Source organism: Pseudophryne corroboree, chromosome 1 (genome assembly GCF_028390025.1).
Source record: "Pseudophryne corroboree isolate aPseCor3 chromosome 1, aPseCor3.hap2, whole genome shotgun sequence".
In the NCBI taxonomy this organism is placed as follows: Eukaryota; Metazoa; Chordata; class Amphibia; order Anura; family Myobatrachidae; genus Pseudophryne; species Pseudophryne corroboree.
Window position 1 is genome coordinate 1,166,761,278 of NC_086444.1, and position 25,700 is coordinate 1,166,786,977.

General features: G+C 47.5%; 1 protein-coding gene across 3 annotated transcripts in view; it reads left to right on the forward strand.

Annotated features, from left to right (window-relative positions):
* Window positions 1-497: 497 nt before the first annotated feature.
* The window catches only part of KDM3A (lysine demethylase 3A), a 54,088-nt gene continuing 28,885 nt past the window's right edge, over window positions 498-25,700 (forward strand). The window contains exons 1-11 of one of the 3 annotated variants that reach the window (XM_063925040.1): window positions 498-619; window positions 2,484-2,662; window positions 8,529-8,684; window positions 9,299-9,409; window positions 11,278-11,380; window positions 12,039-12,163; window positions 12,377-12,446; window positions 13,560-13,639; window positions 14,599-14,754; window positions 15,075-15,235; window positions 15,354-15,889. In XM_063925040.1, coding sequence (XP_063781110.1) covers window positions 2,492-2,662; window positions 8,529-8,684; window positions 9,299-9,409; window positions 11,278-11,380; window positions 12,039-12,163; window positions 12,377-12,446; window positions 13,560-13,639; window positions 14,599-14,754; window positions 15,075-15,235; window positions 15,354-15,889 — 1,669 coding nt within the window. In that variant the 5' untranslated portion in view covers window positions 498-619; window positions 2,484-2,491. Of the gene's footprint in view, window positions 620-695; window positions 1,392-2,483; window positions 2,663-8,528; window positions 8,685-9,298; window positions 9,410-11,277; window positions 11,381-12,038; window positions 12,164-12,376; window positions 12,447-13,559; window positions 13,640-14,598; window positions 14,755-15,074; window positions 15,236-15,353; window positions 15,890-25,700 lie in introns of those variants that run through there. The other 2 variants (XM_063925036.1, XM_063925033.1) reach the window with 2 other exon arrangements.

Genomic DNA, 25,700 nt, shown 5'->3' on the forward strand with positions numbered 1-25,700 from the left:
CCTTGTGTCTCTCCTATAACTAGAATCTGGTGGGAGAGGAAGGAAAAGGCCAGGTCCCCCAGTCAACCAGCCATGTATTGGAGTTTGGCTTATCCTCTTCATCTTTTGTTCATGTTAAGCTTCATGTCCAACCCATGACAATGTATAACTCAATAAGTAGTTGACTATGTGCATTGTCTATATGTTTTACTCTCTCTCTCCATATAAATAAATATCTTATATATAAATTTCTCAAACAAGAGCCTTCATATTGACAAGTGCCTCTCTTATAATAGGAATCTGCCTGGGAAAGGAAGGAGAAAGACAGGTTTCCCAGTCAGACAAGCAGCTATGTATTGGATGTTGGGCTATCCACCATTACAGGTCAACTCAATCGCAGCAAGACACCACAAAATGGCCGCCAAGCTCCCCCTTCCGGTGTTGCCCAGTCACCCTGACGGGCGGGAGGTGTGGGATTGGCCATATCCAAGAGTCATAGCCCCAGGGCGAGTTCCGTGCCGCCACGCCGTGCGCCTATCCCGTCATGGCCATCACATGGTTCGGGTTTACTTTGCCAAACACTTCGACAGAAACAAGATGGCAGCCCAACAACGGCAGAGAGCCTCGTTCTGGCGCTGACGTGAGTAATGGGAGCTGCTGGGGACCCGCCCCCCGACGCCAGCTGCCTTCCTACCCCACCCCCTCCTCAGACACTTCCCCCGCTGCGGATGCACTGATCAGCACGTACTCTGCTGCCTACATACAACGCCGCTCCCTCCGCCGGCCGGAACTTTATCCGCCTTCCTCTCTGCCGCAGTGACGCCGAGCCCAGTGCGGAGGTAGCGGCTGCCCGTGTCATATACCGGTCCCTAACCCCCAGTGTGGTCATACAGCCGCCGCTCAGTGTGTATCAGTGAGATAAACAGTTAGTGGCAGTTGGGGACGGGGGACTATTTTCCCATTGATACGTGACGTGAAGGGGCGCTGTTATATGTGGATCATACAGGCGGCGGATGGATACGCCGTGTGGTAGTCGTCACTGGTTGGATTCCCCCAGCTCTGTGTATTAGGGAATCGCTTTAACTTTGACTGGAGGCGGCTACAAGGAGGGGCTACGGGCGCCTGGCAACTCGCTGTTGAGTAGCAGGCTGCTCCACCAATCGTGCCCAGATATTACCCCGGACTCCCCGCCTACATCCCACTGGTAGCCAATGGCAGCGCGGAGGGGGCGTGGTGTAGAAGGTGAGCGTGCAGTGTTTGTCCGCCTGCCCTGCATACTAGTGCTGCTCTGATTGAGTCGAACTAGGTGGCTGCGGGTTGGGAGTGACAATAGACGGGGCAGCGGAGTCCTGTGTGCGCGGTGCCGAGCTGACTGACAACCCCACTATCGGTGGATGCGAGAGAGAGCCACGGTGAGTAGCGGCATCCCTTATCCCCGGTCCCCGCTGCCAGGGAACATGGATGATGTATGTGCTCCTCTGGCATGGGGTGCAGTCTCGTACACACTGGCGCTCTTCTGGGCCTGTGTGTCACTGTGGGGGGATGTGAGGCCAGGCACTGAGGCTGGGCACGGGCTGCCAACCCTCTATCACCCCCCTTCCATAGTTACTACATGCAGCCCCCTCCCCTTGTGTGCAACTTCTCCCACATACAGGCTAATATGGGCGCATCCTGCAGGTCATACTTCTCGGCAATAACAAGTCCTGTCCAATAAATACTTATAATGTAAAGAAACCATAACAATTTGCCCCCCCTCCCCCGATATCAATTCATTGTGTTTGTACCCCAGCTGCAGATCCCATCAGTGATTCTGTCATCCGCCTCTCCCCCCCCCCCCCCCCCCCCCACTGTGGATACTATCAGTTGATCTGTACTCCACCCGCATCCCGCAGATCCCTTCGGTGGATCTGTACCCCCCCCCCCCCCCCCCCATCTTGCAGATCCCTTCACTGTGGAACCGTATCCCGCAGATCCCTTCAGTGGATCTGTACCCTCCCCCCATCCAGCAGATCCCTTCAGTGGATCCATACCCCCCACCTGCTGGTCTCTTCAATGGATCCATAACCCCCACCTGCAGATCCTTTCAGTAGATCTGTAACCCCCACACACGCACACATCTACAGAAACCTTCAGTGGATCCATAGCACCCCTGCATCTCATCAGTAATCTGTATGCACCCCACCCCACCCCACATAACCTTAATATTCCCCCGATCCCATTAATGTTTCTGTCCTTCCCGCAGAGTCCCATCACGTGTGTGACTACAATGTAAATACTGAGCATGCCTTGTCATTGGCAGGTAGTGAAGGGGCGTGTCCCTGTCATAGTGCTCACATGGCCCCAGTGCATTGACTTACAGGAGTTCTGGGTGGTTACAAAGTATCAGCGACACCTCTAGCTTCCTCCCTTACAGTAACAGAAGGGTGCCCCTTTATATGTGTGACTTACATTGCAGCTCTTAGTTGTGATGGGAGCAGCTGCTGACATTGGTCTCTAACGCTCAGGTGCAACCATGATGGTGCTCAAGCACCAAGAGAGTCTGCACGTCCTGGTCGGGCAGAGGTTTGCTGGCGTGCTGGAGAACGACTCGCCGCTGGACACCGACCGAGTGTTGGACTGGCCGTGGAAATATGGCATCATCCGAGCAGCCTCCCACAAAGATATCCACTGTCCTGATTTAAAGGTATGCTTGTTATGGAGACCTTGTTTTGCTGTCTGGTCATTATCATGCAGACGCGGCTGCCTTATAGTTTATCCATTGTCCTCTACAGAGACTTGTGGAAGGAATCCCTTCTGGCATTCCGTGTTATTGTTGTCAGAATCCAGTTTACCTACCAGTATGCTTTTGAAATGTTAGAGGGAACTCTTGGAAACATGAGGAGAATATACAGGCTCCTCACTGGCGGTCCGTGACATTGGTGCTGTGTATTCACGTGCTTGAGCAATGTTCCGTACCCGCGTAGATCAGCGATAACATTTTTCAGTAGGGAATGTTAATCCCAAAGGAGAACTGTCCCACAACGCCCATCATGGTCAGGTCACGGATGCAATGTGACATTTCCTGCTGTCTATGGTTCGTCATGCGTTCAGCATGGCCGCCTGTGGCTATCTGGGGATGGATAGCTTTTGTAATCGCCAAACCCTTTCTGCGCAACGTACTACACGTTTTGAGCATAGTCGTCTTTATTTATTTATTAGGTTGTTGGCTGACTCATTTAAAAAGATCTGTATTTTTTCAATTTTTATTTAATTTGCATTTTATATTTTTGTATATTATATTTGTAATTGCATATATTTGGAAAGCTTGCACTATTTGGTATTGCCTAATGACATGTTTCTGAAACCAGTGCATACACTATGCAGATGGAGGCATTGTAATATTAGCAGTGGACTTGTTTTAAGTTTAATTCTGAATGTGTGTATTGACCGGCATGCGTTTTGGGATCTGCCAAACATTGCCTTAATCCACAGAACCCCACACGGTTCATGTTTTGCAGGTCACTTGTAGATTTTTGAAATGTGACAGTTGGTGATACACAGTGCAGCTGCCGGGTGACATGGAAAACGTGAACCGTGTGGGGTCCTGAGGACCGAGTTTGAGAACCACTGCCTTAATCTAACAGGAGGGACAGGAAATCGGGAGGTGTTGCCATGTTCCCAGACCTTCTGTTCAGTCCATGTACCATGTGCAAAATAATCTGAACTACATGTGTCATTTGTGATGGCCAAGGCAACTCCTCTAGTGATTGGTTGTTGGGGGGGTGATAAAAGTGGGTGTGTAGCTTAGGTATGTCACTGCTTGGCCTGCCTTTGTTTCCAGTCTGTCTACAGTAATGTAAACACACCACACTTCTTGTGTCCAGGCTTTCACAAGCCAATCTTCTGGTGTTACGTTTGTGGGGGGGGAGGCACCTTCCCTGCAAACATAATGAATCCAATGTTTTTACATAGCAGCAGTCGTATAATTTCTCTTGATGGGGTTTAAACATTCCTGTGAACGCACTTGCAAGGAGTAACACACGTTTGCGCCCAGTTAGAGAAGAATCCGCAGTAGACTTTGCAAGCATGTGTTCCTGTCCCATACGGTCATACCTTGTTGTGACATCCATGAAGCATTTATTGAATGTCTGTGGTATGGGAATTTTTGTACATCGTTGTATTGGAGATGGTACTTGGAAGCAAGGATGATGGTAAACATTAGGGTCTTAATTACAGGAGACTTGTAGTTGGTTTGCACTATATTTGCAAGCTTGGGTAGTTGTGCTCTTCCAATTGCTGGTCAAAAAAAACATCTAACCAATGGCTAAGGGCAGCTCAGCTGTTGAATTCTGGGATTGAGCGCTGATGACGATTACTGTGTTCCACCACGGTCTACCACACATGGCTTGGTGGTTCTTGGTGACTTAACAAAGTATACATTCTCCTATGTTCTGTTAGGTTCACCCGATGTTGCAGTCTTAGTTGATGCATAGAAAGATTGGCTGTAAAGCAGGAAAGTACGGAACACCTTTTTGATCCATGCACCCTATGTCCCCGTCTATATCATGTTGGACACTGATACGTGCGGGAATTACCCAGCAGTGAATGCTATAAGAGGGCATTGCTTGGTATTATTATCTTTTAAGAACGCACAGTCAGGTTGTGAATAAAGTGATTTAGGAGTAAATGTGTTATTTATGAAGAACCAGCTCTCTGACCTCCATCCTAATGACTCTCAGAAGTTTAGCGCAAGATGCACACTTTTATGTCTGCAGTGAGGCACATTGGGTGGTCCACTAGAATTAGCCCAGTCCTGTTCATTGTGTTAGCGTTCCTGCCATCTGTTGGGCTGAGAATTCCACCTATTGCCATAGGTCTGCTATACCTCTATTAAATGGACAGGCTGTATGTGCGGAAGTGGTGAATCTATAACCTCACGTCCTAGTTCAGCTCAGATGATGGCAGTGGGTATGTTGCAGCATCGGTTGATAATCAGCGGCCCATAACTTTGCCCGATCTCGCCCCAGACTCATAAATATTCGTATGCAGCTCCGGTGTTGCGTGCAGAAGTCATCGAAACCGGAACAAGCGTAAGTGCGTTGTATAGCCGCTCATACTCGTGCGGACTAATGGGCTCGTTGAATCCACCACCTTGTTTATCCATGTTGTGAGCTTTCTTTTGTGGTGTTGGTGTGTCTCGCACATGGTGTTGCACACTAGAACCTCTGGTCCCTGGGGCTACAATCTGACTTTCAGCTGTAGAAGTTTTGCTGAGTATGCCGTGTTTACATACCTTTATTGCCATGACCACCCCGCAGTTAACACTTTCATGCTCACCATGAGGACCCCTTACCTAGAAAGTTATATACAGTTTCTACCAAACCCTTAAACTGTGAGAGAGTGTGGTTATGTGTCCTCTCGCTAGTGCCGACCCCTTCACACTCCATAGCAGCGTTGGTGCGGTGTACACCGGCATAGGAGGTCCGGTGTCAGTTGTCCCAGCATTAGATGACTACTGTTGATGACTCGTTCTGCAGTTTATTAAATCTGGTGAGCGTGTCTCATGTAAGACTTTACTTTCCGTGTTCTGTAGGCTGATCCCAGGCAGTCAGTGAGCCATTGTCTCCTGTGAGTGTCCTGTGCAGACATTTGTCTCCACTCCAGCTGTTGTGCATTTGTAAGCTCCTATGTGTAAGGAAAGGGGGGGGGGGGGGGATTACTTGCTATGTGTAAACCTGAGACCAGCGGAGTTATCGGCACACAGAGGGGAGTGTTTGCTTGTTAACTTGTGACTCATGTTATGTTAGGGGTGTAATGCTGCCAAACACGGCTTTATGGTGTGTCTGTATTATCTCGTTGCTCATGCTTGTTCCTTTTGATTGCATAGGAAGGAGGAAGGTGATGTTTTATAGCTACATGATGCAGACTGCTTTTCGTATGTTTGGCGTGTTCTGGGAATGAGAAATGCAAGCACTGTATGACATGCAGCTAGCAGCCAAAGGGAAATATCCATTGACCTTTGTGTGTCCGTGTGTGCAGCGTGCCCATGCAAACCAGTGATTGGTGGACGCTTCTTAAATCTTAGTCTGCATTTTCCAGTGTCTACATGTTGTGTGGGTTATGGGCAGTATTGCCATAGGGCAGTCCCCCTATCCCAGCACCTGAGCTAGCGATAGGCAGACCTCGTGTAGAAGTACGAGAACAGCGGCCACAGATGAGGGAGGGGGGGGGGGGGGGTCTGAATGCATGAAATACAATTACAGCATATTGCTGTGGCTCAGTGATGGTCATTACAATGCAGATGAAGTGTGCTGTATGACGTTGGACCATACACCATTTAGGTAAGCATGCCTGTGACCCAGTAGCTCACGGTCAGCCACGGCGATCATACCACATTTGAGCCCTAGAACCATTGCACAGTAGCTAGGGATACTGTAACTACCCCTGACATAGGGGTTTATGTTGGGATAATCAGCCACAAGCATTTCTCTCCTTCTAGTTGAGCTCCTGGTGACTCCTCCCACCATCAGCTGCAGCCACTGTAATCTGTGCTTTCACTTTCTGCTCCGCTGTGATTGGCTGGCAGGCACTAATGGAAGTGATGTCATCTGTTATATGTGCCCAGGCTTTACACTTCTTCTGCACATGGCAACTGTTTATGTCGCCCGTGTTGCTGTACCTTATTGCTGTTTGATCAACTTAAGGGTGTTAAACCATTCCATCATATGAAATGATTTGTCAGCACAGGGAGCAGCCGGGTAGGAGAGGCTGTTAATTAGGGCTTGCTACACCTAATGGCATCTCTCAGTGTTGGGGCTGAGCAGTGGGTCTGTGCCACCTCCCCGGCCTTATAGCAGGAGAGAGAAGGGAGGAGACGGGGAATGCTGGTATTGCATAATATAAAAGGAATGTGTGCTAGGCGTTGTTCGGCTACTGGAGAGAGGGAAGCAGAGGGTCTGAGCGGATTAGCCTGGCAGCTGTGCGCTTGAATAGAATTAAATATGGAGCAGAGGTTTTGTTATACAGTACGCCCACCTCCCCCCACACACACCCGTGTAGTGTATGAAATGCACCATGCAGAACAAGCTGTCAGTATTTTATTTTTGTTGTAATCTCTGCATAAGAGGTATAGCCATGAATGCTGCAATAAGCAGACCCTTTGTCGTGGTGTCTGCCCTGTTTAGGCTATATGGGCTTTGTCACCAGCATGCAGTAACACCCAATGTGAATGCGCTTTCATATGGGTGCAGGTGTTTTCATGTCATTCTCCCCCTTCCTCTAGTGTAAACGCCCTTTGCCTGATCTTCTACTGCAGTAAGGTATTGGCTCTGACCGGGCCAGTGTGTGCGTCCATCATATGTTGTGGCTTTCCCTCCCTTACTACGGTTCTCTATCATCCCCCTTCCTGTAGGTCACTCGTTACTCCATTATATACTGGAGCATGATGCTAAAGGCACCGAGTTGTGGAGTCTATGATTAAATGAATCATTGCTAAATTATGGCAGATGGTACATAGAAATAGATTATTGTAGTACAGTGAATATTAATGTATAATGTGTTTTCTAATGTTCAGGCTGCTGCAATCTTAATAAAACGTCAGCCCCATCTGAGCAGACGGCTTGTCCGCCCATTGTGTAGACCAGGTTTGAGCTTGAGAAGAGTCTCCTAGTTGGGTTTGGGTCAAAGCACCGATGTAGTCTAAGCAGAAGAAAGGACATTTGGGGCCAATGCAGTCACCGGCTATTGCTTTCTGTCCTCCATCCTGGTTTGTGTACATGTAAATATAGCACCAGCAGCCACATGGTGACTCTCCCCTCCCTTACTGGTTCCATGCAGAGTGGGAGGTCACTGCAGCTTTCACACGCTTCCTGCTGTAACACGCAGTGTTTATGTCTGAGCCTTGCAGCGTGGACTGCTAACCAGTGCTAGCACGTGGAAGGGGAGAGGGGGCGGAGAGAACAGTCATTAATATTCCTACGAAGGGGAAACTGTCGTAACCAAAAGCAACGTCTCGGAGTGCCACGGTTACAGCAACCGTCCCTCCTGTGCAGCAATTTGTTATTGATCATTATCTTGTGTAGTAAGTAATGCCATGTTTAGAAATCATGGATCAGGAAACTGCCTAGTGAATGAGAGCAAATGGCATTAATCGTAAGTGCCCCATCCTGTCATAGAGATTGGAATTGCACATCCGTTGCTTCTTCCCTGGTTTGTAGTCTTGACTCCTGCTTGTAGCGCTTTCCAGCATTGCTTATCCTGCCCAGGATGCAAATAGACGTGTTCCCGTTACAGCACCTGTAGGTTACTAGATCAAGGAGGGTGCCGTATACTAATTATATACACAAGAATGTTGGCAGCAGTCTGGTAATTGCTCAGACGCTTGTACTCCTCTTGGCGTGTAGTCTCAGACATGACAGCAGGCATGAGTTATGTTTATCTATGAGCCATGCCTTGTGTGCAGCCAGCTGTTATATGAATGATGCTGTATGGCATCTAGGGTGTTGTATTCTTCCCGACAATGGTGCAACATTCCATAGTGCCGGTGTCTCACATGCATCTCCGCTTTACAGCTTTGCGTGGAGTTTGACGATGAATCTTGGGAGAAGAGAGAATGGATTGAGATGTATAGCGGTAAAGTCCAGATCTTCCTGGTGGAGCACAGCTTGGCAATGGCACACCGCATGTGTCCAAGTAACCCCACCGTGTCTGTGGTGTGCCCAGCAATGGTGAGTATCGGTCTTCTCTGCTGGTTTGTGTAGTTCATCTCTGTTCATTTTACAACTTCTCTAAGGTCCAGTGGGGGTCCAGATTCTGGAACAGGTGGCCATCGCATAACAAGGGACATTTTATGGAAAGTGACACTTAGTCTGAACAGGGGAGAAGTTATAGTGGTATCCTCACCAGGCGTATTTCTTGGGCAGCTTACACGTAGTAGTATCACGCTTTTGTGGAGTGTGGATCTTGATCCTATTTTAAGCAGCTCATACGTACAGTAGGAAAACCGTGCTGGAACTTGGCAGTGAATAGATAACGTAAGCTGATCCCTTTTTGCTGTTCCCTGGGACGGGCTCTTATTGGGACCACTACCTCGGCAAGAGAATGTTTAATAAATTGGAACCATTTCTCATTGCCAGGATATGCATGATATGTGATAGGAAATTATGGCGATCCGGGGATAATTGGCCACTTAGTGTGTTTGCCCATTACACGTATCTCACAACTACACTGTCTGATAAAAGTGCATTTGTACCTGTTGGCACTTGACGTTAGTTCTTGTTGGCACTTGTGGTTTGTGATTACATTTTAAAATAGCTTCTTTTCTTTCCTCTTTTGCAAACAGCATTATAAGGTATTGGTGAGCAAAGTCTCTATGGATCCCTTTACATGCATACAGTTCCTTGGGGACAAAAACAAAGTCTTCATGAAAACAGACGTCGTTCAGCCTGTGCAGGTAATTATCTTTGTTTTTCTAGTTTCTTGTTCCTAGATTAATCCAGCACTATTCAACTACATCAGTTACTGAACCTCTATTAAAAAAACATGATAAACTCCAAGGTCAGCAGAATAGAAGTCTGGCGTTCTCCAGCCTGCAAGGCAGCAGTAGGGGAGGGGGTGGGGGGAGTGAGCAAAGTGCAGTGTAAATGCTCATCCATAGCTGCCTACTTCCCCTCTTCCCCTGTGTGCGCTGCAGCCAGCCCTTCCCGGATAATGTATTCTATTCTCTGCTGCTGCCACCCGGTGCACTAGATGTCCTGCTGTATGATCGCCGTTTAAAACCGAGTTACTTGCTATGTAAAAGAATGAATCTCTTCAATCAGAGAGACTCAACCATTCTGTCAGTATGTCGCTATAACAAGCATTGTGGAAGCATGTTCTGTGTGTCCCCGGTTTTTCCCCCACATCAAATCTCTGCTTTGCAGTCTGTAATAAGTTGTTGATTTAGACGATCTAGTATTAGGTTGGAGGTTATGGAGATAAGATAATTTTTACCCAAGCTATTGGTGGTCCAGATCTGGTTTTCGCTGCACGTCTTCTGCTCGGTGTATTCAGACAGCAGTGTCCTTCCTGTGCACTTCCCGTTTTCACATGGGAAGAGTTCTAATCGAGTCGCTGCCTGTTTGAATAAACTGGAAGGAAATCGTGCATGACCAATGAGTAAAGCAATGAATGCAATGTTAACTCAGTAACCACACACTACTAAATGCTAGTCATTACGCTTTAAGGGTATGTGTGTGTATGTATGTATGTATGTATATATATATATATATATATATATATATATATATATATATAATATATCCAAGAATAGATCCGGCACTCAAATAGTCAAAAGAACAATCACCTGTGTGCCATTGCAAAAATCCACACATCTACTAAAGTTCAGAATGGTCCACATTTAGAACGGGCAAGGCACTACAGGACTTTTTCAATGAAATGATTTAATGTAAACATGAAAATCAGTACATCACCATAAGCACTTAATCATCAGAACGATGCTGCATTTCGGGCCCCGCAGGGTCCCTTCTTCAGGTAGGTGAAAGTGCTGTGAAAAGAGGACAAACATCCAAAGGTTTGTCCTCTTTTCACAGCACTTTCACCTACCTGAAGAAGGGACCCTGCGGGGCCCGAAATGCAGCATCGTTCTGATGATTAAGTGCTTATGGTGATGTACTGATTTTCATGTTTACATTAAATCATTTCATTGAAAAAGTCCTGTAGTGCCTTGCCCGTTCTAAATGTGGACCATTCTGAACTTTAGTAGATAGAGATAGAGAGATATATATATATATATATATATATATATATATATGTATGTATGTGTGTATATATGTATATATATGTATATATATATATATATATATATATATGTATGTGTGTATATATGTATATATATGTATATATATATGTATTAGTATTATTATTATTATTATTATTATATTTTTTTTTTTTTTTACAAATATCCATCTTTACCTGGTATCATATTATCCTAAGGGTTGCATACTTGACTGTAGCTCTATAGTACCATTTGGTACATGCTGACACGTAGGGCTAGAGCTACGTAGCTGTGGCTCTTGTAAGCCTCTGATTCTCTGCAGTTTAGAACCCGAAATTTGAAAATGCAGTAACATGAATTGAAACTTATTGCAGGCTTACATTTTGGAGTAAAAACCACTTGCAAAAGTCCACCTGCACATTGAATAAAGTTCAGTGGGACAAGATTAATACATCTCTAGATCATGTTATAATTAGTACCTGAAAACAAGCTACGTCCACGTCCGGCACCCTCCTGCATTGTGATTTCCTGTACTTGTATTGTAGGATCGGGAGAGCTTGAAGCAATTTATGCATGCAAACAAAACATTCAATAAAGCCTTCCAGGAACTCATAAGGAAAAATGTGGATGAGAATCGCATTCTGCAAGGTGAGCCCTACATGTCCCGTGTCGGCCCAGTTCCGGCATGCTAAATGTGCGTACCTGGTTTATGAACAAAATACATTATAGATGTATCCTCCGTTTCTCATAAATCCCCAAAGAGTCATTCTCTCTCTCTCTCTCTCTCTCTCTCTCTCTCTCTCTCTCTCTCTCTCTCTCTCTCTCTCTCTCTCTCTCTCTCTCTCTCTCTCTCTCTCTCTCTCTCTCTCTCCACTGTCTGCATGATTATAGGCAGGTGATCTACCCTAATCTTACCTCACCGATGGGTAGATGTATGATCCTCCGTTGTGGGGGATAAGTGGTATCAGTTCATGCCCAGTGGAGCGGACTGTTCTAGACAGATGGGACAGTTTTCAGTCCCCTGTTCCAGCAAACCAGAATGTTTATACATCTTGTCCGTACCGCTTCCTGCTTCACCTCACTAAGGACGCAAAGAAGAAAGCCCTGTAGTGGCTCAATGCATGCTGCATAATACATCTGCCTCCAAGGCTTTAATGCTGGATAGCTCAGTAGGGATAGTAGACTTCTTGATTGTGTATTAGTCTTCCTGTATTTTGGATTTGTGTAATCTATGGTGTTTGTGCCTATTGCTACACGTGCATTAGGACTCAATTTGTTTTTTTTTTTTTTAATTTTCATTCTGAAGGTGCTAAGAATTTAATTGGGACATCTGTGAAGGTGTACAGTATGAGTGAAGGCTTCCAGTGGTTCAGTGCATCCGTGGTGGATGCCAACAGCAATACCCGGACTCTGCAGATTAAATGTGAACAGGTGAATATGTGTGAAGTGTTAGAGGGATATTGGGCGCTGTCTACTTTGCTGCACACATTATATATTCCGTGTCTGAGTTAGATGTTGTCATAGCTGCAAATGGTGTAAATACCGGGAGCTGTTTTTGATTCCTTATCTCGGTTAAGACGTGTGTGTGATCAGTTTCTTATATCTATTTATATCTATCTGTATCTTTTTTTTTTGTTTCTTTAGGTCCCCGATTTAAAGATCATTGACCCTGCACTGATAGATGTTGAAATTGTGCACAACTACGCTGATAAAGGTAAGATTTATATGTTTTTGTATCTGCAAGTATCAGAAGCCGCTATTGGGGACCTGCACGAGTATTGAGTCCAGAGTTCCTGCGTGCCTCATCAGTCTCCATAGGGGTCGGTTTAATTCGGCGGCAGTTGAATAGCGCCGGTAATTAGCTCCCATCGCTATTCAATTCATCTCAAGTTAAGTCGGCAAAGGCCTGTTCTCGCGGACTTAACAGGTTGAATTGTCGGGAGAACGGGCATTCTCCGACTTAACTCCCCGGCGCGATGCTGATTCCCGACAGAATCAGCCTCGCGTGGCAGCACTTTTGTCGGATTTCTTCTCTCATGCCCCGGGGTTGAGAGAAGAATTCCCGACAATTGAGGGTCACTTGTCGCTGTATTGAATAGCTCTGGGAGTTCAACTGTCGGTGAATTGAATCGACCCCATAGTTTCTAAAGGGGAGATGTACAAGTGAGTGGAGGCGTTTCCTGTAGTGAACCAATCAGATTCTAGCTACCAAGTATTTAGTGCATTTTATAAAATGAAGTTAGGATCAGGTAAGAGTGGGCAACACCTCCACTTATCTCTAGAAGGCTTTAGGGGTTGGGGGGGATTCAATTGTTTGTCCATAGCTCACTGTAAAGTGAAGATAATCATTTATTTTTTACTGCTGGGCGCAAGTGCTGCAGGCACCCATTGCATGGGATTAACCGCATAATTCTGTGGGTTCTCTAAAGCACGGCACAAACAATTGATTAGCTCTTGACTGTTTAGATGGGATCTGTGGCCGTGTTAAAGAAATTAATTTCCTCCCAGCCCCCCCCCCCCCAGTCGATCAGTAGGCTGCATGGTCCTAAATACTACTTCATTTCATAAAACTCAGTCCACTGAGTATAAGTAAAGAATTAATTTAAAGGGGTAGTAAATGCCTGCCCTCCCCCTGCCATGAACACTTCAGCTGGGAATGTGTACAGCAGTGTGAGGTACCCGGCCAGTCACATGATGATCATGTGACGTGCCCAGGCTGCATCTCATTAAATGTACTTGTACAACTGCATGTACTCTGCCCTTTTAAGAAATGCACTGTCAGAACCTTAATGTATATGCCTGTATTAACCTCTGCTAACTATTTCAGTTAAGACCAAGAAATCCCAGAAACGGCGTTCTGAGGAAGTCTCATTGAAACTAAATGCAAAGCAGAATAAAGTGGAAAAGGTAAATAGTTGAAGCTTTAATATGAACCTTATGAATGTCTGTGTGGGTGCTTACATACGCTCACCTTTAGGTAGACAAAAAAAATAAATTGGTAGCACCATCACATATATAACAATTATTAATATAATATACAATAACAGTATGTTAAAATAATTGACACATTAATAACGCACTATAGTGCACATTCACCTTGTTGTCTATGATCTGCTGTGGACTGAAAAGTCTTTTCCATTACATGGACCATATAAATTGAGACTTCTTTGCTGTAGACTGAAACCAGCATTGGCCCATTCGGTTAATATACTGCCTGTCGGAATTCCGACTGCAGCCACGTATTCCCACTCAGGTGGTGAGTACATTCCACCATCCAAGTGGGAATATATCCTTTGCTCGTGCGCTCACTTCCATCTGCCGGGATGCCGCTGTCAGGATACTGTCAGCCGACAGGCGGTATATCGTATGTATTCCGCTCATATAATGGAGATTATATATGCAGTTTATACCCCTTTTCCACTAGCTCAAAAAACACTGGTAAATGCACGGGGGCGCGCATTTACCCGTGTTTTTTGCTAGTGGAAAAGGGTAAACCCGAATCAAGTGATCTGGGAATCCTACCCGGATAGCTGTTCAACCCGGTAAGCTGTGCAGTGTAAATGGAAGCTATGTTGATGCGACACTGCTCCCAATCAGTCTATGGAAGGGCGGCGCTGGGAGATCATGTGATCTCCCAGCGCCGCCCCTGCCGCGTCGCTAGCAGCGTCACCAACCCGGCTATATGCCGGGTTGGTGAGCGCAGTGGGAAAGGGGGCTGAGCACGGGCCGCAGCCGGGTACGATCCGTGCTTAGTAGATGGAAAAGGGATTATTAGTGTGATATAAAGTCAGACCGTAGCTTATATTGGCAGCAGCAACCTGCACTATGAGCGCCACTCAACAGTTCACTGCTTTTGTCACCTTTAGGTTCCAACAAAGGAGCATGTTCAGAAACCAAGCTTCATTACATATTCCAGAGATGATGGGAAGACGTTGGTGGTAGTGGACAACCCCAAATCCTCAGGGAACCCCCTTTTGAATATTATGAAGCCACCTCTGGAGAGTGCAAAAGCTGATCAAGCCGTAAGTACACCATTTCCAACTTTATATTTTTTTTTTTTCTCCTTCATCCAATAGGGGACACTGGAGTATATACACTGGGGTATAGACTGGTGGTTGAGAGAAGCCTGGCACTGTAAATCTCTTCGGACTCTTAACTGGCTCCTTCCCGTCTATGCCTCACAAGACCCATGTGTTAGATTTGCTTTTACAAAGTAAAAGCAATGGAACTGTTATGTTCAGTTGTGTGACAGTTGTGCTAAACTTGGGACTAATTGGTAATTATAATGAAAGTTTTTATTTTATTAATTTACGTGCGTCTTAACGTATTTTCATTTTTGTAGGTGGCTCCAAGTCTGGTGTCCAAGCAATCTGTTCCGGTTGGCTTTGGAGAAGCATTGCTAGGATGTACAGCCGCAACACCTAGCAGCCACAGCCAGACTTCCCATCCCACTCCTCCGCAGGCAAACTCTCCGCCAAGCTTTGGTGCTGCAACACCTCCAGGGTGAGTACAATTAAAAGGGGCAAAAGCAGGTATTATAAAGGGTTTATAATGCATTTTATTTTGCCATAAATGTTCAGTGAAGATGTATAATACATTTATATTTACTTACACCTTGCAGGAAATGTACCCAGAACTTACCAAGTGAAACCTCCTCTATTCTGAACAGTGAATCGAAGTGTGAAGAGAAGAACTTGTTTCTCAGCGCTGCAATGTCACAAGGCAATAAGATGCTAGGATTTGGTCTAGCAGAAAAGTCCCCTGCCACATTTTCATCGGGCTCCGGGTTTTCATCCTGGGGCAGCCAAACAAGTGGCGAAAATGGGTTTAAATCCGAAAACCTCTTTGCAGCCTTTACAAAACCCTCAACTCTGTTCCCAAAGGGCTTCGAGTTTTCAGTGGAGCGTTTTCCTGAGAAAAACACCCTCTCCGTGACTGATTCACCACGCCTTGGCAGTTCGGAGGCTTTAAAAAAACTGGCACGGCCGCCTGCTCAGAGCCCTCTTGTGTTCAGCTCCGCTCCCGTAACGGAGACCAAACCTATCGCCACTTCTGCCTCGCCCACCAATGAAATCACAAGCACGCCACAAAGCATCAATGCTGATAAGCCTCAAAAAGTGGGCGCTCCATCCAAGAGCCCAAGTAAAAATGAAGGGGGTAAGTACACTTTCTGCAGTTTTCCATCCCCGTGAATGATTTACTTGGTAGAATATTTTTTGATATAATGTAGTGTCTTAACGTTTTATCAATGTAATTATTAGACTGCTTTCTTCTATAGCCATCTTTGACTCTTTCTACATCTGGTGCAACTTGTCTGGGCTAAAAATCCTACTCAAACCAATTTCTGACCTTGCACAGCTCTCGTCTCGTACCCTAATTCTAGGTAACAGAGCAAAGTAGGACCAATTGCTTCTTGTATCTCTGTGCACTTGGCCAGGAGTCAAAAGTGCAAATGTGTCCAGGGAACCTTCTCCCGGCTGCATATGCGGTGTGTAGCCCATAGGCTACAGCGGGCGCAGATGGCAGTTGATGCGGAGGTTAATCTCCAGTATGCTTTGCATTAGGGTTATTGATCTGGCAGCAACGTGTCCCCCATAGGAACCTATGGGTGATGCGGTTGCCGGTGGGAATGTAGGGATCGCAGAAGGTATTGGAGATACCTGCTGCTGTCCCTCTGTCATACATTCGGGGGATACTTAAGATTTGCGGGTAACCCCCAAAGATGGGTGTTTTTCAAGGATTAAAGCACACGCATACAGTGATGGGCCCCATAAACATTAGGGTTTTATCTTGGACCGTTCCTGGGGAATCTGTGAGTGCTCTAAAACCAAACACCCCCCCTTCCTCTTCCCCCACCCTCAAGAAGAGGGTGAGTTAGTGGAGGGATCGGATATAGGCTTTAGTTATGTTCTTATTCATTTCACGTTTGGGCTCTGCGTTTGTGTTGCAATAGCGCCACAGTTTTTCATGAATATTATGGCATTCGTAGTCCAGGGGATGACCGCCACATCTCTAACTAGACTAGACTATCTTTAAATCAAGGCAGAACTTCCAACTTGCTTTGGGCAGATGGCACGGACACTAGTTACACATTTGGATTAATAATTCTAGTAATCTAATCTGACCGCATTTATTTTATTTATACTTTTTTTTCTCTGACGTCCTAAGTGGATGCTGGGGACTCCGTCAGGACCATGGGGAATAGCGGCTCCGCAGGAGACAGGGCACAAAAGTAAAAGCTTTAGGATCAGGTGGTGTGCACTGGCTCGTCCCCCTATGACCCTCCTCCAAGCCTCAGTTAGGTTTTTGTGCCCGGCCGAGAAGGGTGCAATCTAGGTGGCTCTCCTAAAGAGCTGCTTAGAGTAAAAGTTTTATTAGGTTTTTTTATTTTCAGTGAGTCCTGCTGGCAACAGGCTCACTGCAACGAGGGACTTAGGGGAGAAGAAGTGAACTCACCTGCGTGCAGGATGGATTGGCTTCTTAGGCTACTGGACACTAGCTCCAGAGGGACGATCACAGGTACAGCCTGGATGGGTCACCGGAGCCGCGCCGCCGACCCCCTTGCAGATGCTGAAGAGAGAAGAGGTCCAGAAATCGGCGGCTGAAGACTTCTCAGTCTTCATGAGGTAGCGCACAGCACTGCAGCTGTGCGCCATTGCTCTCAGCACACTTCACACCAACGGTCACTGAGGGTGCAGGGCGCTGGGGGGGGGCGCCCTGGGCAGCAATGAAAGTACCTATACTGGCTAAAAATACATCACATATAGTCTCTGGGGCTATATGGATGTATTTAACCCCTGCCAGGTTGTCAGAAAAACGGGAGAAGAAGCCCGCCGAAAAGGGGGCGGGGCCTATTCTCCTCAGCACACAGCGCCATTTTCCCTCACAGAACTGCTGGTGGGAAGGCTCCCAGGCTCTCCCCTGCACTGCACTACAGAAACAGGGTTAAAACAGAGAGGGGGGGCACTTATTTGGCAATATGATTATATATTAAGATGCTATAAGGGAAAACACTTATATAAAGGTTGTCCCTGTATAATTATAGCGTTTTGGTGTGTGCTGGCAAACTCTCCCTCTGTCTCCCCAAAGGGCTAGTGGGGTCCTGTCCTCTATCAGAGCATTCCCTGTGTGTGTGCTGTGTGTCGGTACGTGTGTGTCGACATGTATGAGGACGATGTTGGTGAGGAGACGGAGCAATTGCCTGTAATGGTGATGTCACTCTCTAGGGAGTCGACACCGGAATGGATGGCTTATTTAGGGAATTACGTGATAATGTCAACACGCTGCAAGGTCGGTTGATGACATGAGACGGCCGGCAAACAAATTAGTACCTGTCCAGGCGTCTCAAACACCGTCAGAGGCTTTAAAATGCCCATTTACCTCAGTCGGTCGACACAGACACGGACACTGACTCCAGTGTCGACGGTGAAGAAACAAACGTATTTTCCTTTAGGGCCACACGTTACATGTTAAGGGCAATGAAGGAGGTGTTGCATATTTCTGATAATACCCTTTTTTGTGGTACTTGTAGTATGTGGGGTGTGAAAAAACTACCTGTAGTTTTTCCTGAATCAGATAAATTAAATGAAGTGTGTGATGATGCGTGGGTTTCCCCCGATAGAAAATTATTGGCGGTATACCTTTTCCCGCCAGAAATTAGGGCGCGTTGGGAAACACCCCTTAGGGTGGATAAGGCGCTCACACGCTTATCGCAAGTGCCGTTACCGTCTCCAGATACGGCCGCCCTCAAGGAGCCAGCTGATAGGAGGCTGGAAAATATCCTAAAAAGTATATACACACATACTGGTGTTATACTGCGACCAGCGATCGCCTCAACCTGGATGTGCAGCGCTGGGGTGGCTTGGTCGGATTCCCTGACTGAAAATATTGATACCCTTGACAGGGACAGTATTTTATTGACTATAGAGCATTTAAAGGATGCATTTCTATATATGCGAGATGCACAGAGGGATATTTGCACTCTGGCATCAAGAGTAAGTGTGATGTCCATATCTGCCAGAAGATGTTTATGGACACGACAGTGGTCAGGTGATGCAGATTCCAAACGGCACATGGAAGTATTGCCGTATAAAGGGGAGGAGTTATTTGGGGTCGGTCCATCGGACCTGGTGGCCACGGCAACAGCTGGAAAATCCACCTTTTTTTACCCCAAGTCACATCTCAGCAGAAAAAGACACCGTCTTTTCAGCCTCAGTCCTTTCGTCCCCATAAGGGCAAGCGGGCAAAAGGCCAGTCATATCTGCCCAGGGATAGAGGAAAGGGAAGAAGACTGCAGCAGGCAGCCCATTCCCAGGAACAGAAGCCCTCCACCGCTTCTACCAAGTCCTCAGCATGACGCTGGGGCCGTACAAGCGGACTCAGGTGCGGTGGGGGGTCGTCTCAAGAGTTTCAGCACGCAGTGGGCTCACTCGCAAGTGGACCCCTGGAGCCTACAAGTAGTATCCCAGGGGTACAGATTGGAAATTCGAGACGTCTTCCCCTCGCAGGTTCCTGAAGTCTGCTTTACCAACGTCTCCCTCCGACAGGGAGGCAGTATTGGAAACAATTCACAAGCTGTATTCCCAGCTGGTGATAATCAAAGTACCCCTCCTACAACAAGGAAAGGGGTATTATTCCACACTATATTGTGGTACTGAAGCCAGACGGCTCGGTGAGACCTATTCTAAATCTGAAATATTTGAACACTTACATACAAAGGTTCAAATCAAGATGGAGTCACTCAGAGCAGTGATAGCGAACCAGGAAGAAGGGGACTATAGGGTGTCCCTGGACATCAGGGATGCTTACCTCCATGTCCCAATTTGCCCTTCTCACCAAGGGTACCTCAGGTTCGTGGTACAGAACTGTCACTATCAGTTTCAGACGCTGCCGTTTGGATTGTCCACGGCACCCCGGGTCTTTACCAAGGTAATGGCCGAAATGATGATTCTTCTTCCAAGAAAATGGACGATCTCCTGATAAGGGCAAGGTCCAGAGAACAGTTGGAGGTCGGAGTAGCACTATCTCAAGTAGTTCTACGACAGCACGGGTGGATTCTAAATATTCCAAAATCGCAGCTGTTTCCGACGACACGTCTGCTGTTCCTAGGGATGATTCTGGACACAGTCCAGAAAAGGGTGTTTCTCCCGGAGAAGAAAGCCAGGGAGTTATCCGAGCTAGTCAGGAACCTCCTAAAACCAGGAAAAGTGTCAGTGCATCATTGCACAAGGGTCCTGGGAAAAATGGTGGCTTTTTACGAAGCGATTCCATTCGGCAGATTTCACGCAAGAACTTTTCAGTGGGATCTGCTGGAAAATGGTCCGGATCGCATCTTCAGATGCATCAGCGGATAACCCTGTCTCCAAGGACAAGGGTGTTTCTTCTGCGGTGGCTGCAGAGTGCTCATCTATTAAAGGGACGCAGATTCGGCTTTCAGGACTGGGTCCTGGTGACCACGGATGCCAGCCTGAGAGGCTGGGGAGCAGTCACACAGGGAAAAAAATTTCCAGGGAGTGTGATATAGTCTGGAGACTTCTCTCCACATAAATATACTTGGGCTAAGGGCAATTTACAATGCTCTAAGCTTAGCAAGACCTCTGCTTCAAGGTCAGCCGGTATTGATCCAGTGGGACAACATCACGGCAGTCGCCCACGTAAACAGACAGGGCGGCACAAGAAGCAGGAGGGCAATGGCAGAAACTGCAAGGATTCTTCGCTGGGCGGAAAATCATGTGATAACACTGTCAGCAGTGTTCATTCCGGGAGTGGACAACTGGGAAGCGGACTTCCTCAGCAGGCACGACCTCCACCCGGGAGAGTGGGGACTTCATCGGGAAGTCTTCCACATGATTGTGAACCGTTGGGAAAGACCAAAGGTGGACATGATGGCGTCCCGCCTGAACAAAAAACTGGACAGGTATTGCGCCAGGTCAAGAGACCCTCAGGCAATAGCTGTGGACGTTCTGGTAACACCGTGGGTGTACCAGTCGGTGTATGTGTTCCCTCCTCTGCTTCTCATACCCAAGGTACTGAGAATTATAAGACGTAGAGGAGTAAGAACTATACTCGTGGCTCCGGATTGGCCAAGAAGGACTTGGTACCCGGAACTTCAAGCAATGCTCACAGAGGACTCATGGCCTCTGCCGCTAAGAAGGGACTTGCTTCAGCAAGTACCATGTCTGTTCCAAGACTTACCGCGGCTGCGTTTGACGGCATGGCGGTGGAACGCCGGATCCTAAGGGAAAAAGGCATTCCGGAAGAGGTCATTCCTACCCTGGTCAAAGCCAGGAAGGAGGTGACCGCACAACATTATCACCACATGTGGCGAAAATATGTTGCATGGTGTGAGGCCAGGAAGGCCCCACGAAGAAATTTCAACTCGGTCGATTCCTGCATTTCCTGCAAACAGGAGTGTTTATGGGCCTCAAATTGGGGTCCATTAAGGTTCAAATTTCGGCCCTGTCAATTTTCTTCCAGAAAAAATTGGCTTCAGTTCCTGAAGTCCAGAAGTTTGTCAAGGGAGTACTGCATATACAACCCCCTTTTGTGCCTCCAGTGGCACTGTGGGATCTCAACGTAGTTCTGGGATTCCTCAAATCACATTGGTTTAAACCGCTCAAATCTGTGGATTTGAAATATCTCACATGGAAAGTGACCATGCTGTTGGCCCTGGCCTCGGCCAGGCGAGTGTCAGAATTGGCGGCTTTGTCTCACAAAGCTTATATCTGATTGTCCATTCGGACAGGGCAGAGCTGCGGACTCGTCCCCAGTTTCTCCCTAAGGTGGTGTCAGCGTTTCACCTGCACCAGCTTATTGTGGTACCTGCGGCTACTAGGGACTTGGAGGACTCCAAGTTGCTAGATGTTGTCAGGGCCCTGAAAATAGGTTTCCAGGACGGGTGGAGTCAGGAAAACTGACTTGCTGTTATCCTGTAGGCACCCAAAATACTGGGTGCTCTTGCTTCTAAGCAGACGATTGCTAGTTGGATGTGTAGTACAATTCAGCTTGCACATTCTGTGGCAGGCCTGCCACAGCCAAAATATGTAAATGCCCATTCCACAAGGAAGGTGGGCTCATCTTGGGCGGCTGCCCGAGGGGTCTCGGCTTTACAACTTTGCCGAGCTGCTACTTGGTCACGGGCACACCCTGGCTGAGGAGGACCTGGAGTTCTCTCGTTCGGTGCTGCAGAGTCATCCGCACTCTCCCGCCCGTTTGGGAGCTTTGGTATAATCCCCATGGTCCTGACGGAGTCCCCAGCATCCACTTAGGACGTCAGAGAAAATAAGAATTTACTTACCGATAATTCTATTTCTCGTAGTCCGTAGTGGATGCTGGGCGCCCATCCCAAGTGCGGATTGTCTGCAATACTTGTACATAGTTATTGTTACAAAAATCGGGTTATTATTGTTGTGAGCCATCTTTTCAGAGGCTCCGCTGTTATCATGCTGTTAACTGGGTTCAGATCACAGGTTGTACAGTGTGATTGGTGTGGCTGGTATGAGTCTTACCCGGGATTCAAAATCCTTCCTTATTGTGTACGCTCGTCCGGGCACAGTATCCTAACTGAGGCTTGGAGGAGGGTCATAGGGGGAGGAGCCAGTGCACACCACCTGATCCTAAAGCTTTTACTTTTGTGCCCTGTCTCCTGCGGAGCCGCTATTCCCCATGGTCCTGACGGAGTCCCCAGCATCCACATAGGACGTCAGAGAAATAGAATTATCGGTAAGTAAATTCTTATTTTTTATCCGATGGACATTTTTTATGTTGTATACTGGTCAGAATGCTGATGGTTACGGTTTGGCTGTGTGGGTATTAGTATTAAGGCTACAATACATCAGCAATCAGTTGTGGCAGTTTGAAGGTTTGTAGACTATTGTGTAAATCTGCAATTTACCGGGTTCACAGATTGCAGATTACAACCAAAAACTGATTGGGATTGGTAAATCGGTTTTCTAACATCAGTGATCGCGCAGAGCGAAAATATTTGTGGGTCCCAGGGACCCCTCACTTGAAAAAATTGGGGTCCTATTCCACTATTTCTGGGTCCCGTCACATATTATGGGGGCATGAGGGCAGAAAACAGATGGGACAGTGCTGGGCGACAAGGAGAGTTTTAGGGGCAAGTAGTGCTGGGGGTAGGGGCTGATACCAGTTGGGGCAGTGCAGCGGCGAGGGGTTAGGGGCAGGCAATAAAGGGGGTTGTGATGGAGGTAGGGAGGGGGTAAAGGTAGATAGCAGTCGGGCCAGTACTCAGTGCAAGAGGAGGTTAGGGGCAAAATGTGCTGGGGGTAAGGGTAGAAAGCAGTTTGGGCAGTACTCGTGGGTAAGGAGGTGATTAACAGGGGATATGGCCACTGAGGAATGACCAGGTGCTGCGTTACACCCTGTGAGTCAGAGTCCTGTGTGCAACTCATCCAGTACCATTCCTCAGGACTCTGACTCACAGCATGTCCTGCAGGACCCAGTCTGTTGTCCTCTAATTATTGTAGAGCTATAAATAAATGATAATAATGCAATGGCCAGCATGCCGACAGTAAAAGGCTTTCTCTATTCTAACATCCAGAATTACCTAAGGTACTATCTATAGAAAAACCCCACAAAGTACTGTAGGTGTGATGCGGTGAAGATGTCGGAATCCCGACACCCGTTAGAATTTGGAGGCTGGAACTCTACAGGGGCAGGAGACCAACGCTGGAATCCTGACCTTAATCACAGCCTGTGGGTTAGGTTTAGGAAAAGGAAGGGGGGATTAGGGTCAGGCAGTAAAGGGGGAGGTTAGGCTGTGGGAACAGATTGTTAGCGTGAGGGGGTAGGGAGCAGGGGGAAATACTCATCCCTGTTGGGATTTTATACATCGAGATAGTGGCATTTGTAGCATGAATGCCGGGATCCCATGTGCTGGCATTACAGACTAATTGCCTGAGAGAGCCACAGGTTGCCTCCTGCTGTACAGGACAGAGAGGAAGAGAACAGAGCAGCATTGAAAAGGGACCAGGGACAGCTGTATGCATGTATGTGTGCCCCGTGGTCACATGAATGGGTGACAGTGTCGCCATACCCCCTGTTACCAGGCCCTTCTGTTCACGTTGCAGTGGTGAGATAGACACACTACACCGCGCTACAGAATCGGTTGATGCTAAATTCAAGTGGCCTAAGAGACCTTTTACGTCAGGGAGAGGAGCCACGACACAAGGGGGAGGAGCTAGGCCAGCGGGATAGTTCCTCTACTATCCACGCCACCAACTATTACCTTTAGTAATCAGGTGGCGAGCGAAGCAAGCCCGCAAGGGTACTTTTCGGGTACCCTGTTCAGCCGTAGCTCCTCCCCCTGGTGATGTCTCCTCCCCTAGTGACATCAGAAGATCCCTTCTCCCACTCTGATTTAGAACCAAACCTACAGAATCCGCACAGCGCACCACAAATACCGCTCCCCGCCTGCTGTCAGCTACTGCAGGGTCAACTAACGGTTGGTTCTAAATCTGAGTGGGAGAAGAGACCTTCTGATGTCACTAGGGGAGGAGACACATCACCAGGGGGAGGAGCTACGGCTGAACAGGGTACCCGAAATGTACCCTCGCAGGCTCTGTGGCGAGCGATTGTTGGTGGCGTGGATAGTAGAGGAACTATCCCGGTGTGCTAGCTCCTCCCCCTTGTGTCGTGGCTCCTCCCCTGACGTAAAAGGTCCCTTAGGCCACTTGCATCTAGCATTTACTGTCAACCAACGGCCTGGACCAATCCAGGTTCCCACCCTGATATGATACACACATGATCACGCAGCCTGTATATGGCAGAGGCAGATACATACAGCACAGTGTTTGCCAATATCTGCTCATGCGGACCTGCGTGCAGCTCTGAACCAGCCAGCTGCCCATGCTGATGCCAGTCAGCGCCCAGCCAGAATCAGACCACCCAACTGCCAGGGCCCGTACTCACCAGTGCACGTCTTCCAGGACGTAGACCACGCGGTGCAGCCGCTACACTCTCCCCCACGGTGTGCACAGCAGCATGTCATTACGCCTGCTGGACTCAGCCCCGCCGGCAGCCGGAGCAGTGGAATGGTCTCAGGAGCTGGGCACATCCCCGCACACACGCTCATCACCCCGGCCACAGCAACCCGGAGCAGTAGACGGCGGGTGGAGCGCAGGGCTGGACCAGAATGAGGAGCGTGTGTGCGGGGATGTGCTATTGGTTTCACACACACGGGCCCGCCCCCTCATCTTCGTTACAATAAGGACGGATGGGGCATGTTGCCGGCGGTGCGTGACAGGGAGGACGGCTACTGAGGAATAAGCAGGTCCTGCAGGACGCGCTGTGAGTCCTGTGCACGCCTCAGCCAATAGCATTTCAGTATTGGTTGAGGCGCACACAGGACTCTGCATCATAGCGCGTCCTGCAGGACCCGCTCATATTTAAAAAGTGAGTCCCTCTTCTGTAGCGCGTAAAAACGCGCTATAACGCGTATTTTGCGATCACTGAACATGTTGGATTTCACAGATCAATTGTGTCTGTAGATTGTTTAGTGTTCATGCTAGGATTTTTTTAGGGCAGGGTGCTGAGCATTGAAGAGGGCACATTTTTATTTTGAAGGGCACATTTTTGATGTGACGCTTTGCGCACAAAGCATAGCGCATAAGTTTCTAGTTTTTGTACATACATTTTGCCCTTCGTAAATCATATACCCATGCATACAAATAAGACACCTAACATCTGTACTGAGAAACATACTGTATATGTCCAGTCTTCTTGAAAGATCGGCTGTAGCATAACATAAGTAGATAATTATAAATGTATTTTCCAGTGCTGAAGTAGTTATAATCCGTATGTGTTATAAAACAGAAAAGTTAAGCAATGGGTTAAAATATATAGGATAAAAATAATAGGATTTTAATACCTACCGGTAAATCCTTTTCTCTTAGTCCGTAGAGGATGCAGGGGTTTTAAAAGGATCATGGGGTATAGACGGGATCCG